Source organism: Myotis myotis, unplaced genomic scaffold (genome assembly GCF_014108235.1).
Source record: "Myotis myotis isolate mMyoMyo1 unplaced genomic scaffold, mMyoMyo1.p scaffold_m19_p_2, whole genome shotgun sequence".
NCBI classification, from domain to species: Eukaryota; Metazoa; Chordata; class Mammalia; order Chiroptera; family Vespertilionidae; genus Myotis; species Myotis myotis.
This window is the reverse complement of record NW_023416324.1, coordinates 104,245,841-104,260,183: the sequence shown is the minus strand read 5'-3', so window position 1 is coordinate 104,260,183 and position 14,343 is coordinate 104,245,841. Positions and strand designations below refer to the sequence as shown.

The 14,343-nt window shown below is 41.0% G+C and overlaps 1 protein-coding gene across 1 annotated transcript in view; it reads left to right on the top strand.

The window, feature by feature from the left end:
* The window catches only part of SLC9A9 (solute carrier family 9 member A9), a 504,811-nt gene that overhangs the window by 224,605 nt on the left and 265,863 nt on the right, over nucleotides 1–14,343 (top strand). Inside the window, exons 5-6 of the mRNA XM_036348490.1 lie at nucleotides 7,701–7,839; nucleotides 13,033–13,138. Of these exons, the coding sequence (XP_036204383.1) occupies nucleotides 7,701–7,839; nucleotides 13,033–13,138 (245 nt within the window). The remainder of the gene's footprint in view (nucleotides 1–7,700; nucleotides 7,840–13,032; nucleotides 13,139–14,343) is intronic.

Below are 14,343 nucleotides of genomic sequence, written 5' to 3'. Positions count from 1 at the left end.
CAAGGCCATACAGCCAACAAGTGCCAGATCTTTGAGGCTCAAAGTAAGAGTCACAAGTGTCACCTTCAAGCTTGGATTGATGACCCTAAAAGTACCCACAGCCTGACTATACATAGTCAATGCCTGAGAAAAACCTTGTAACTTTTGCAAGCCTCCTTCATTCCTACATTTCTTCCTTCTTTCCTTTCTATGTCCCAGATGGCCTAACTTCATCCCATCAGCTGTATACAACCTATGGCAGCGTCCTGGGCCTGCAAGGAGGGAGATGGGCATGCAAGGAGGAGGAGACTCAAGAGCTTAAAGTCTGGGAGCAGAAGCCAGTACTGAGTGCAGGTTCCCTGAGAAGCACTGAGTCACAAGGGAGAAGGGTGGGCCCCCAATGCATTCTTCTCTCAACTCCCATGCAGAAGGTGTTGTCCATGTTTCATCGAGGTGTGAAATTAAAGGTTCTGGGACTGACCTCTAGTTTATTAATTTTACTTTTAAAAGTAGAAAAGAAGGAAAGGAGGGATAACAATACCTGCCCCCCTTACTTAGACAAAATACTATGTAAGGTGAGGACTTTTGTATATTCTTAATGTGGAATTTATATCTCTGAGCGATGACACTTACCCACTTTCCCCTGCACAGGTGCCCTCCTCAAGTTCCAGTTGTAACTGTATGCAGTGAGACCTCGATTTTGCAGACCTCAATTTAACCGACTTTGGATTTAACGGACAAATTTTGGGTCCATATGTCATATGTGAAAATTGACACCTGTTAATTTTAAAATGCTTTTAACCAAGATTTTCTTATAATTAAATTAACAGGTTATTATTTTGTTATTAATTTAGTTATTTTTACCTGATTTTAGTAAACGGGCTATATGTTGGGAAAAATACTGTATAATTTTGCTAACATAAATAAATGTTGCATATCTACAACTATAGTCTACATATTTAAATCTAAGAGTCACTGCTCAAAAACAGTGTTCTGGGAATGATCAGCACATGATCATACTGCATTACATGCAGTAACTGGTTCTGCTGTCACCTGGCCTGACTTTCTGCAGCAGTTTTAACTTGTTCCGCCCGATGTTCCCAGTGCACTAAGCCATGCCCTAGCCATGTGAATTTGTTTACTATAGGTAACTGGTTAATGCATGCATCTACTAGAATTCAGTATAATATTAAAATTATAGCAATACACATAGAAAAATTTTCTGTGAAATTAAACTTTTCATACATGCTTAATTTTTTTTTTCTATCTGAACGCTTAAGTAAAACTCTACCTTCATTCACAGATAGTTTCTGCTATAATTTTCTGGAATTGAGCATAGCCTCATTACAACTGCCATGTTTTAATATACAGTTCTAAGTGTGGTATTCTTTCAATTAAACTAGACCAGTGATTTTCAACCAGTGTGCTACAGCACACTAGTGTGCTGCAAAAATTTTTAAAACATGGAATACCTTCCCTGGCTGGTGTACACAATGGTTAGAGCACCAACACACAGACAAAAGGGTCCTGGGTTTGACTCCCAGTCAATGGCACATACCTGAATTGAAGATTCAATCCCCACCCTGGTTGGCATGTGGGAGGCAACCAATCTATGTGTCCCTCTTACATTGATGTTTCTCTCTGTCCCTCTTCCTCTCTCTGTGTCTTTCTCTCTCTCCCTCCCTCCCTTCTTCTCTCTCTCTCTAAAAATCAATGGGAAAAATATCTTCAGTGAGAATTAACAAAAAAACAACAAATAAGCATGCAATACCTGACTATTTAGTCAGGAGTAATGACCTCTTTTCCTTTGATTGTCAAAAAAAATGACAACAGCCAACAAAAAATAGCCATCTGTTGTGAATGAATCAAAATCATACCTATTTTATTGTTATATCAGCAAAAAATATATTTTTTGGTATGCCACATAATTTTAGTAATTAGTTTATGTGTGCCATGAGATGAAAAAGTTTAAAAATCACTGGCTTAGACATAAGCTCCTTCAGAGCAGGTAGCACATCTTATAACTTTAGTAATCCTAAAATCTTTGGGGAAGAGCAAAGACAAAATAAATGTTTAATATCTATATTATGACCATTATTTTAATAAGATTCTATTAAATAAAGGTAGAAAGGATTGGAAGACAGAATTTACATTAATAAATTAAATTTACCATTTTCAGAATTGCCCTCTATAGAACTTTACTGTAAGGAAATATAGACAAAACTGTTGCCTTGGATCAGGGTTTGGAGAACATTTTATTTAATCAATGACAAACAATATGTAAACAAATGGGTCTGGCTATATCCCAATAAAACATTACTGACAAAAACACAAGGCCTCTGGGGCATAATTTGCCAATTCTCTGCCTTAGATTATTGACTCTGTGAGAACATTTAAAACAAAACAAAAATTTACTTTCCAAAATGGTGGCAGAGTAAGTAGAAGCTACACTGACACACTACCAGGACTAAACTGGAATTAGAACTGAAATACAAAAAAACCATCAGGAATAATCAACTAAAGACTAGCTTAAGAGAACTCTGATAGCCAAGGATGAAAAGTAGAGACTGAATAGAGAGTGGTAGAAAGTACAAAAGTACCAAAGGACTGGCCAGGCTTCCACAGACATCAACTGAAGTTCTAGAGGGATATCTCAGCTGTGTGGGGTTCCCACTGATAACTCTGGGGTCTAAACCCCAAGCTGGGATCCCAGCCCAGAGCGCCAGAACCGAGAAAGGTTCCCATATAACATCTACCTGTGAAAAGCAGCAGGGTTGAGATGGCTGAAAATGCAGGCACCCACTTAAAGGGCCAACACACAAAATTTTGTGTGCAACCATTCACCTTGGGCTCTGGTAGAGGGAAAGCAGAATGGACTAGAGCTTGTGAGCAGAAGCCAGGTTTGGAGTCTCTGGATTAGAGCTCAGAAGCCAGACACCCCAGTTACCTGTCTGAAGTCATCCCCTCATATTGCAGAGGACATCTTTCTCCATCAGACCTATACCACCCAGGCAACTTTTGCTTTGGATGAAAGCAATTGCCCCACCCTATTGGAAAACCCTTTGTCCCACCCTGTGGAGTTTCTAAGACCCGTTAGTAGACTGTGAATAACGAACAGCATGCAGGCAGAAGCAATTGCCCCATCCTGTTAGAAAACCTCATGCCCCACTCTGTGGTCAATAACCTGAGGTTAATCAAGACTAAATAATAATCAGACTGCAAGTAGAGACAGGTCTCTGGAGGCTTTGAGACTTTGCCTGATCTAATTCAGGGCCTCGGGCTAGGGAAAGCAGACCTCAGTGCACATCTTGGTCCATTTCAAAGGCATCTGGACCCAGCAAAGAGAGCCACAGCTATGGATTGCTGATAACTCCAAACAGGGTCTCAGGGCCAGTAAGAAATAGCTTATGACACTATCTTCCACTAGATATTGGGAATCATAACAGATCACAAACCCAAACAGGTAGCCAAAATGAGGAGACAAAAAAACAAGACCCAAATAAAAGAGCAAGAGAATTCTCCAGAAGAAGAGCTAAATGAAATGGAGATAAAAAGTTTATCTGATATAGAGTTCAGAATAATGATGGAAAAGATGCTCAACAGGGTAAGAAAATATATGATAACTATGAAAAAAGATCAGTCGGAAATAAAGAATGACATAATACAAATAAAGAACACATTGGAAGGAATACACAGTAGATTAGGGGAAGCCAAGGATCAGATCAGTGACTTAGAAAACAGGGTAGAAGAAAATCACTCAATCAGAGAACCAAAAAGAAAAAAACATTAAAAAACAGGAGGACAGCTTAAGGGGACAATGTGAAACGTAACAATATTAGAATAACAGGTGTGCCAGAAGAGGCAGGAAGGGGGAAAGGAATAGAGAATGTGTTTGAAGAAATAATGGCAGAAAAATTCCCTAACCTGGTGAAGGAAAAAGTCAAACAAGTTTAGGAGGCCCAGAGAATCTCAAGCAAGAAGAACCCTAACAGGCCCATGCACAGACACATCATAATTAAATTGCCAATAATTAAAGACAAAGAGAGAATCTTAAAGGCAGCAAGACAAAAGCAATTTGTTACATACAAAGGAGCTCCCATAAGGCTGTCAGATGATTTCTTTCTTTCATTTTTTTTTATTGCTTAAAGTATTACAAAGGGTATTACATATGTGTCCTTTCAGATGATTTCTTATCAGAAACTCTACAGGCCAGAGGGAATGTCATGAATTATTCAAGATAATGAAAAGCAAGGATCTGAAACCAAGATTATATCTAGCAAGGCTATCATTCAAAATAGATAGTGAAATGAAGAGCTCCACTCCACCACAAAAAAAAAAAAAAAAAAAAAAAAAGGCTAAAGGAGTTTATCACCACCAAACCAGCACTGCAAGAAATGCTAAAGAGATTGCTGTAATGAGAAGAAATAGAAACATAAACATAGGCCTGCAGGGTTAATTTTAATTACATAAACTTGTCTACATAAGTAAAAAAGGGGTAAACTAATTTGTCATTTTTTAAACATACACATTTGAAAATCTACTTTATTATATAATAGACTTTAATGGACACCCCCCCTGTCTGAATTAGTCTGTTATGTGGAGCTTTGACTGTAGTTTTGCCTTGAAGTGCCCTCAACTCATCTGCCTCCTTGCCTTTGCTTACATGCCTTCCACAGCCTGGAATATCTTCTCATCACTGTCTGCTAACTTGCTTTGGTGCTCAAATGCCATCTCCTCTATTCTAAAATAGTGTCCCTTTCCTCATTTACACCATTCAAAGTTGCATATCTCTCACAAAATTTACTTGGCACCATTGCTAGAGCTAGTTGTCATCTGTTAGGCTTCTGGCCTACGTATGCCTGGCATACATTCAATAAAATGTTTATTGACTTCAATTCTCTATGCCCTTTCTTGCCTGCGCCCATACCTGGCACCTAATGCATCCCCTGGCATGTTGCAGATTCCCGGTACAAGATCATGAGGAGAGTGAGGGCTGGCATATGCAATGGGCAAGTCTCCATAGTGCAAGGAGAATTAGGCTTTCCCTTCAGTGAGGTTAAACCTCACACGAAAGGTATGAAGCTGGGCTGCAGCCAGTTGGGTGAGGATCAGAACCCAGGAAGAGAACATGTCCTAAAATACAGACAATGAACCAGGGCAGATACCCAGAGGATTTTAGATGGCACACAGGTAAACTTTAAAAAACTTTAATAATTATATAATCTCATATTGATTAAAAATAAATAGAATTAGCACATTAAACCTATTATTTCATAAATATGCTTTAATAAAAGTTTTTGCATTTGAATAAAGATGAGTTGATTTAAAGAAAAACATTGCATAAATAATGCTACAGGATATGGGCAACTTTGGGACTGGGAAAATACTTTGGGGAGGTGGAGCTAGGAGTGAGGGGGTGTGTTCTGAGGGTCACATCTGCTGAGAGTGGCCTCAGGAATTAAGAAAATTGTTTACCTAACTGAGTTACTGTGCAAAATCTTTGTTTGAAAGGCAGAATGCAAACACAATCTTTTCTCATCACTACTGTTTCTTCGTTGGAGTGAAGATATGTGCTGGTGAATGTCAGCTCTCATCTCCAGCTTTGCAGCCTGGGGCATCAAGTTTCTAATGACCATGGGTCCACACCCTTCCCAGGACCCAAAGCACCCAAATATGAATTTCCTTTTTTTTTTTTTTTTCTGCAAAGCACAGCTCTTTCCAGAAAGAAAACCACTTCAAAGGCAATTCTCTTCTGGCATACATCTCAGGGCTCCATTCTAGATCCACATTCATCCTCCTTATGGAATTATGTGATCAAAGCCAAAGTGTTTGTTCTACTTTAGGGTTTAAAAACATCCAGGGAAAAACGAGGAGCATTTAAAATTACCTTATTTTTTTTTTTTTGCCCTAGCTGGTTTGGCTCAGTGGATAGAGCATCCACCTAAGGACTGAAGGGTCCCAGGTTCAATTCTGGTCAAGGGCACTGCCCAGGTTGCTAGCTCAATCTCCAGTTGGAGGAATGCAGGAGATAGCCGATCAATGATTCTCTTTCATCACTGATGTTTCTATCTCTCTCTGTCCCTCTCCCTTCCTTTCTTAAATCAATAAAAAAAATATTAAAAAAATAAAGCTACTTTTTTTTTTAATGCTATACATCTTCCTATGGGAGAATTGGAATCCACTCCCTGTTCTCTTAACTAGTCTCCAGCCACAAAGTCAGGTGGGAGAGTTAACATGGGCAATCCCAGACATGAACAATTCGATTATATCTCCAGCCAGGTGTTTAGTGGGCTTGCTCTCACTGGCACACAGTCCCTCCCACTGAGACCTGTTATTAAAATTAAAACGGAGAAGAATCTGAAACATTACTTCATAAGGATCCTCCAACTACTGGCTCTAGCAATCTGCTCATTTCAATACTATGATATGGAGCTTGCATCTCCTAAAACAAGGCACACCTTATCCTGCACATCAACACTCTCAGGTTTGAGGCCTTGGTAAAAAAAAGAAAAAGAAAAAGAAAAAAAAAGCAAGCAGCAAATGTGACATACTCAAAAAGATTTAAGTGAACAGATTGCCTACTGGTGGACTGATTTTTCTGTATAGAAAAATTTATGCTGTGATTTTATCAGACCATAAAAGTGCACTTTTTATTAGGAACATTGTGAATATACAGCAGCACTGAAGGTGTATGACCACTAAATGATTCACAGTTATCTATCTTCTCCACAGATTCCTTATGCACTTACCATGTTTTTTTTTTTTTTTTTAAATATATTTTATTGATTTTTTACAGAGAGGAAGGGAGAGAGATAGAGAGTTAGAAACATCGATGAGAGAGAAACATCGATCAGCTGCCTCCTGCACATCTCCTACTGGGGATATGCCCACAACCCAGGTACATGCCCTTGACCGGAACCGAACCTGGGACCTTTCAGTCCGCAGGCCGATGCTCTATCCACTGAGCCAAACTGGTTTCGGCCACTTACCATGTTTTAATGCATAGTTTGCTCAAAAAACAATATTCTTTATGACCCTTCCTGCTGGTGGTCTTGCCCCAGCATCTAGAAGTGTTCAGGAATCTGGAGAAGGTGCTGTGTGTAAATTATTAAAGAGTCCAGAGATGAAACATAATTTTGGAAGGCATTTTGGGGAGCCAGAGAAGACTTAGCTAAAGGAACTAAATTCTCCCTTGTCTCAGGACACCTTGCTTTTTATTAACAGAAATTGTCCTAAGGCAAGGTATACACATCAAAAGCCAGGGTTTAGTATACAGAATCCATTGTCAGATTGGAAGAATTGCCTTCTGCTGTTCAGGTGTTTGGCCATGAGGAGGCAATAACATGTAGATTGAAATGCCCTGAGCTGTCTGGCAGCACGCAATCATTTATGCATCCTTTTCAGGTTTGGGGAAATGCCCTCAGTCATTTCCAGATGCCCTGTTGACATGCTGGAATTGGCTTCTGGCACTTTCCAATATAAAAATGTTTACTGACTAGCAGCAATATATGGGTACCATGGGGAGGGACTGTAGGAAGGAGAAAGCTTTTTTCTTTCTCCACACCTCCCTGTCCTCATCCCTTTCTCCTGAACTCTTTTAACCAGTACCTAACCTTATAGAAGAAGGTGCCCTTCCCAAAAGTGGGTGCTAAATTCTGACTTCAGTACTTAGGCTATAAGATGGAAATCACTGATTAACCTTCACCCTCTTCTCTTTTCAGTTCTATATCCATTTACAGTCCCAAGGAGAATCCAAATGTATTTGATGCTGTGACATTCTTCCAGTCCGTGGGGGATTTCCTGGGGATCTTTGCGGGTTCCTTTGCAATGGGATCTGCATATGCTGTTGTTACTGCACTGATATCCTTTGTCTGCATGGGGAGAGCTAGGGACTGTGTCTTTGGAATGTTTTGGGAAATGGACAACCACCAAGCCTGCAAATGGTTAGTCTTGTTCAAGGATGATACACCACCACTGGGGCCATCTGAATCACCCTCCAGGTAGAGGTTGGTACAGGTGACAGAGGGGCCCAGGCTCTCTTCTTGTCCAATTCCAGTTCTATCACAACTGACACTATCTGATCATAAGATATTAACTATCTTAAAAATTATTATCTCAGAAAACAGGTAGCTAGGGGCATCAGGATTGGCTGTATTAGGGTCCAAAGGAAAAAAAATGAAGGTACAATGTCAAGAACAAGGCTTAATTGACTGGAAATGATAAAGCAAGTATCCATATCCTCTACCTTCTTTTCAAGCTTGCATCAATCACTAGCTCACAGTGCTGACCAAGCCAAAGGTCATTGTGGGTCTAAACAAGCATCCATGGCTACTATCTGAAAAGGGACCAGTAAGCAAGGCAGAAAATATGTCTGCCATATCTGGGCAATCTCATTCCCTCTTTTGCAGCAGAGAGGTTGGAGGATTGGTAGAGCTCTTAGAGGATTTAAGCCAGATAATGAAGCTGCTCTGGTGGGCAGTTCACTTAGAGCAGTTGGATGGGGCAAAATAAATCAGAGTTGAGGAGGAAAGCCAGAAGGCCAATGTCAAGTGTGAGAGTTTAATGAAGGCCTCAGAGAAGATTAGAGTAAAGGATTAAAAACTAAAAATTTCTGAGGAAAAGAGAAGGAAGAAAGTGTAAGAGGGGTACAGGCATCCAGGTAAAAAAAAAATGTTGGGGTCTTTTTCCATGGTGACTGACCAGCTACTAACAGGCTGAGCTCTACTAAGGGTTTCTAAGATATCAGAATATGAGTAAAACATGGATGCTGTCTTCAACTGGTGACAAACTTTGAAAGACAATCTCTACATAATAGCTGGGTAGAAAGTGGATGCCAAAGTCACAGCCAATTTATTAGTACTCTAAAAATTGAAATGTGAATGAGGACACTGTATCTGGAATCATCTAGTAGACTCGTGACCAATCTCATGATTCTGGAAAATAATTCGAAAAGCAGTATGTAGATGCTAAGTTAGACTTGGGCATGTGAGAGGTAGAATATAGGCAAAAATTACAAGATAAGTGATTCAAGGAAAATGGGGTGGGACCAAGGTGGCGAATTGTGGATGTGCCTGGGAGGACCACAGCGTTAGGGTGGTGAGTGATGGAAGATGAGGGAACACAGGGGGATGGAGTCAGCTGCAGAGCTTTTAGGAGTATCATTAAAAGGAAGTGACACACTGGAAGTTCTGTTTTAAAACATAACGATAACTGGTATGTAGGGTGATCAGATCAGGGGGATTAGAATCAAGGAAAACTGATGATAAATTGTAGGGGAAACATCTGGAAGGAAACCAATATTTAGAATAATCTCTAAAACTTAGTTGTTGATATCTTTATAAGAGATAAATAAAGGGAGAGAAACCAAGTCTACTCCTAAGTTTTGTCCTGAAAACCCTGAGAATTCCAACTCATTGACAGAAAAAAAGTAAGTCAGAAAAGGTAGGGCTCATTTCTAACAAAAATACTGATTGATAATCTACTCAGTATTTATGATATGTTGGGATGCCTAATTTGTTTTACATGCAATACTTCGTTTGACTTTCACAATAATCATATCATACAGATCCTATTTTTATTGGACACTGAAACTCAGAAAAGTTAAGTTATTGCTCAAAGTCATGCAGCTGGTAAGCAGAGCCATGATTCAAACCCAGGGAGTGAAAGCCAGAGACAGGCCATGCTCCTGATTACTACTTCCCATTGCCTCTTAATTCTTAAGTGGAATTATAATGGAGGTCTCAGGTTTAGAGTAATAGTAACGGTGATAACAACATGTAGTAGATGTCAGCATGTGCCAGGGACTTTATGTGTATCTCCTAATTTTAATCAACCATGTAAGACAGGTTATAATTAGCCTCACTTTAACATGGGGAAACTGAGGTCTAGGAGGTTAAGTAGCTCACTCTGGGTCACATATCAGTAATAATTAACATGATAATAATAAGATTTGTTGGGAACACTGCTATGTGCCAGCCATTGTCCTTAGTATTTTGCATGGATTATCTCAGACAACTCATATGAGAATCTTGGAAGGGAGAGACTGTTACTTCCCCAAGTTTACCACTGAAGAGGCTGTATAGCCAGGACATTTCAGGGCCGGCACTGAAACACAGGCTTTTGGTTCCAGAGCTGCTCAAGGTGGAGGAGCTGAGCCCGAAGCTCTCCTCTGCCTGACACGAGGGAATGTATGGACACAAAAGTAAATGAGTCTATACCGGCAGCAGTTCTCAACCTGTGGGTTGCGACCCCTTTGGTGGTCGAATGACCCTTTCATAGGGGTCGCCTAAGACCACCCTGTATATCAGATATTTACATTACGATTCATAACAGTAGCAAAATTACACTTATGAAGTAGCAACGAAAATAATTTTATGGTTGGATCACAACATGAGGAACTGTATTTAAAGGGACAGAAGGTTGAGAACCACTGGCTCTATAGGGAAGGGGGAAAATTCCCAGAGATTGAAAGTTTGCCATGAATTGGATCAGATCTGGACAAAAGGGTGGAGACAGAAGAGATGGCGGCTCAGTCACAGAGGCAAGTCAATCATGCTGCACCTAGGGGCCTTGGCACTCACCAACTAGGTGTATGGTAAATCGGTGCACAGGCATTCCCTGGTGGTAACAACCTCCCACTTTGTCCACAGGAGGTTAAGGCTCCTTAGGGTGCAGGCCTCTGGATGAACTTGGGGCTTGACCTAGAACTGAACTCCTTTCTGGAGAAGGGTGAAAGAAACAAATGCCCTATGCCCACCTGATCTCCTGAGATGTCTTGGCAACAAAGTAGAAGAAGGAGCCAAAGAAACAAGCTCCCCCTGGAAAAAAAGCCTACCTCCTGGCAGTGAAAGGGGATGCTGAAAAGGGTCAACTGGCCGCCCCTGCTTTCCTCCAGTTAAGAATTACTTACAGATCCTTACTGAATCTATTTTTAAGAAAGGATTTTTACAAGACAAATTAATTTAAATCACACTAATAGAAAAACTTGCATATCCCTGTTGCTTACCAAGTACACTCTTCTGAGTGCTTAATGTATAGCAACTGGTTTATACACCTAGTAGGTAGGTTGAATTATCATTCCCATTTTCACATAGGGAAACCAAGGCACAGAGTGACCAAGGAACATGTCCAAGATGACACAGTAGGTCTGAACCCAGGTGGACTTGACTTCCAGAGGACATATTCTCAATAGTGACATTCTGCCTCTTCTCGACATTTTGTGCTTCTAATACTTCACAAAATATTTTTCATATACTTTGTATTATTTTACTTTTCAGCCTTGTAAAGTAGGAATTATTTTCCTTGACAATTCACATAGGATAGAAATGAGAGTCAGAGAGGTTAATATATTGCTCAGAAATCATCTGGCCAGTGACTAGCAGAGCCAAGACATGGACCTGCATCTTCTACCCCAAGGGTCATACTTTTCGCTTCCATGCCCTTCTGCCAAACACCTCTTAATGTGAATTCTTCTTCAGATTTTTTTTCTAGATAGATAAAAAAATGCAACATTTCATCTCATTTGTAGAGTGTTTTTGCCTAACCCTGGACACAATTGGGATGTAAACCTTTCCCACTGATCACATACTCCTAATCATTTCTCCATAACCCATTCTCCACATAGCCTGGGTCACTAAGTCTTTGCTCTATTTGCAATATGTAGGCCATTGGCCAAGTGTTATTCTGGTCAAAATGAACATATGTCTGGCCTAGAATTAATATACATTTTCATCTACCCTACTTAGACCAAGTGGATATGGTCACTGAATATAATACTGCTCCTGATCCTATTGCCCACTCCAGGAGAGAAGAGTGTTCCAGGTGCTTTGTCCAAAGAGTAGCCTGTTGTGCCCAGATTTCAAGATTCCCAAGGGCCCACCAGGGAGCCAGCCAGTCCGATGCAAAAGCAAAGAGTCCTTCATTTCGAACTAGTTCGCCTCCCCGATGCAACGGTAAGCCCAGTGGCCGAGAGAGAAAACTCTGTGTGGAGAGAGGTTTTATAGGGGGTTGGGGTAAGGGGAGGAGAAAGGACTGTGGGCCCTGCCGATTGGCCAGGCGCAAGTCGGTGTCTTGTTACACAGGATGTGGTCATATCTATGGCGACTTCCCTTGATTATCATTGGTTAGTTTAAAGAAGTCCTGGGTGTGGCTAGCAGAGGCTTGGCTTCTGGGAAGAAGCCTTGCCAAGCACATGGCCAAGGTAAGATGGAGGGCATAGCCCTTACCCTGGGGCAAGATGGAGGGCGTAGTCCTCGCCCTTTCATAGCCCTTTCCAGGGAGCAGTGGCCTCCTTTGGTGCTGACCTGCCTGCAGCTTCTCATTCACCCACAATCTGTGGCTTTGTTCTCAGGATCTGCTACAGTCTCCTGAGGAGTATGTCCCAAGGCCTAAATTCAAATTCAAGAGGTTGTGTACAATTAGCTAGTTTCTTCCTCTTAGTAAGACACTTTTTCTTTTTTATCTGAACACAGGTTTGTATTTTTATCAGAGTATTAAGCACCCAGTGAAACAATGAAGCTGTGCTGACCTTCACATAGCCTTAAGGAGTTACCATGCTAGTCAGGTCTGAAGCCCGTTCTCTCTTACTCAGAAACTAGCACAACCACATCAGTATCTCTCAGCCAAGAAGTAGATTTTGTTAGGTGGCTCAGGAGGTGGAGGAAATAGAGCCGAGTTGATCAGAAAAGAAAGAAAAGGAAAGGTTTTATTTTGCATCCCCACACCTACTCCAAGGACAGGGCCAGTGGATTCGTGCCCACAGGGAGGGGGGGCTTTGTTTTATACTACTGTTGGGTGAGGGGCTGGGGACATGAACTGAGGAAGTCCCTGCCACAAGAGGTCAGCAGGGTATTCAGGAAGGAGTCAGTATCTGTGTGGGCGTTATGTGGATTCCAGGGAGAAGCCAGTATCTGTGTCTGGGACACTGATCTGTTTAAAATTCCAGGGAGGGTCCATTATCTCATCACACTTCTGCATGTATTTGATCCTGAGCTCTCTCCGACCTAACAGACTTAGCTGTCAGAGCGGCTGTTTCCCTTAACTTGTCTTCGTCACTTGACCAAATTTACCAAACTGCATGAGTTCCCTCTGCTGGAGACGGGCCTGCTCTTCCTCCTGTCTTGGAGCGCCTTCCTGTCTGCGGAGGCAGCAGGCCTCAGAGGTGTGTGTCCCACTCAGCCTTCCTGGGGACTCTGGGAGAGACAAATAGTAATTCATCCATTTTGTACACAACAGCTTAACTGAAAGTCTCCAAAATGCCATTTCCTCTTCTGTCCTTGCTGGTCAGGAGGGGATGTTAAAATCTACAAATGACTAATTAATAGAGGTGATGGGTAACTTTAGGATTAATTGTTCACAGCAAGTGTCCAGGATGTGCAAGTGTCCATACCGTGTTTAAAATCTTTGCACATATACTATGGCAGGCCAGAAAACAGCTACGTGAGGCTCCACAGCTTAATAACTCTTACCATAGAAAGTCTATATATAGGGTGCTCTGAGGTGGAATAGTTGATAGAGAAAGGGGCAGTCCCTCAGGTCCCCAGGGCCATAGATCCAGTGATCTAGATTCAGCAATTAGATTGCCTTTCTGCATCAGTGAGGGTTTGCACTTGGGTAGCTGCAACGATTGGGTGCTTTTCTATGTAGAAGAATCACAGTGGCTTCTACAAAATGTCAAAGCTATTTCTTTCTTTTGGCCCCTTTCCTGCTTCTCCTGGGTTTCAATCCCTGATCCTTGATATTCACTACATCTTAACTGACATTCAAGTGGTGAGAATCCCTCCTGAAGTGTTAATTGGTAACAGGATAGCTCCCTAAAGTAATTTGCATTTTAATAGTTAGTACTTTTTAAATCTAAATAATAATAAAAGTTGACATATTGAAAGTAAACTATGCTACCACTGGGCTCTTGCTAACTGCCTCGTAGGAAGGTTCTCATTAATTTATAGAAAGATTAAAAGTTAGGAACCATATAAACCTGGTTTACTCACCCAATAGTAAGTTGTAGAGCTAAGTTTTACAATTAGGAGATTTGATTCCAGAGCCTGGGCTGGTGGGGACCAAGCATCACTACCTTGAATGAAATTTCACCTGTGAAATATTAGGTAGCCCCTAAGAATAGAAGATATTTGGGCCCCAGGGTTCTGCCTGGTCCATTTGCTCCTAGGCTGTTTTTGGCTGTCCTATGAACATGAATTTCTTGGCAAATCTTTTTTTGTTTTATTGGTCTCTATTGTTGAGAGTATTACAGATGTTCCTCATTTTCCCAAAAAGCAAAGGCCATAACAAGAGACAAGGAAGAACACTACATAATACTAAAGGAATCATTTCAACAAGAGGATATAGCCCCGGTAAATATATATGCAC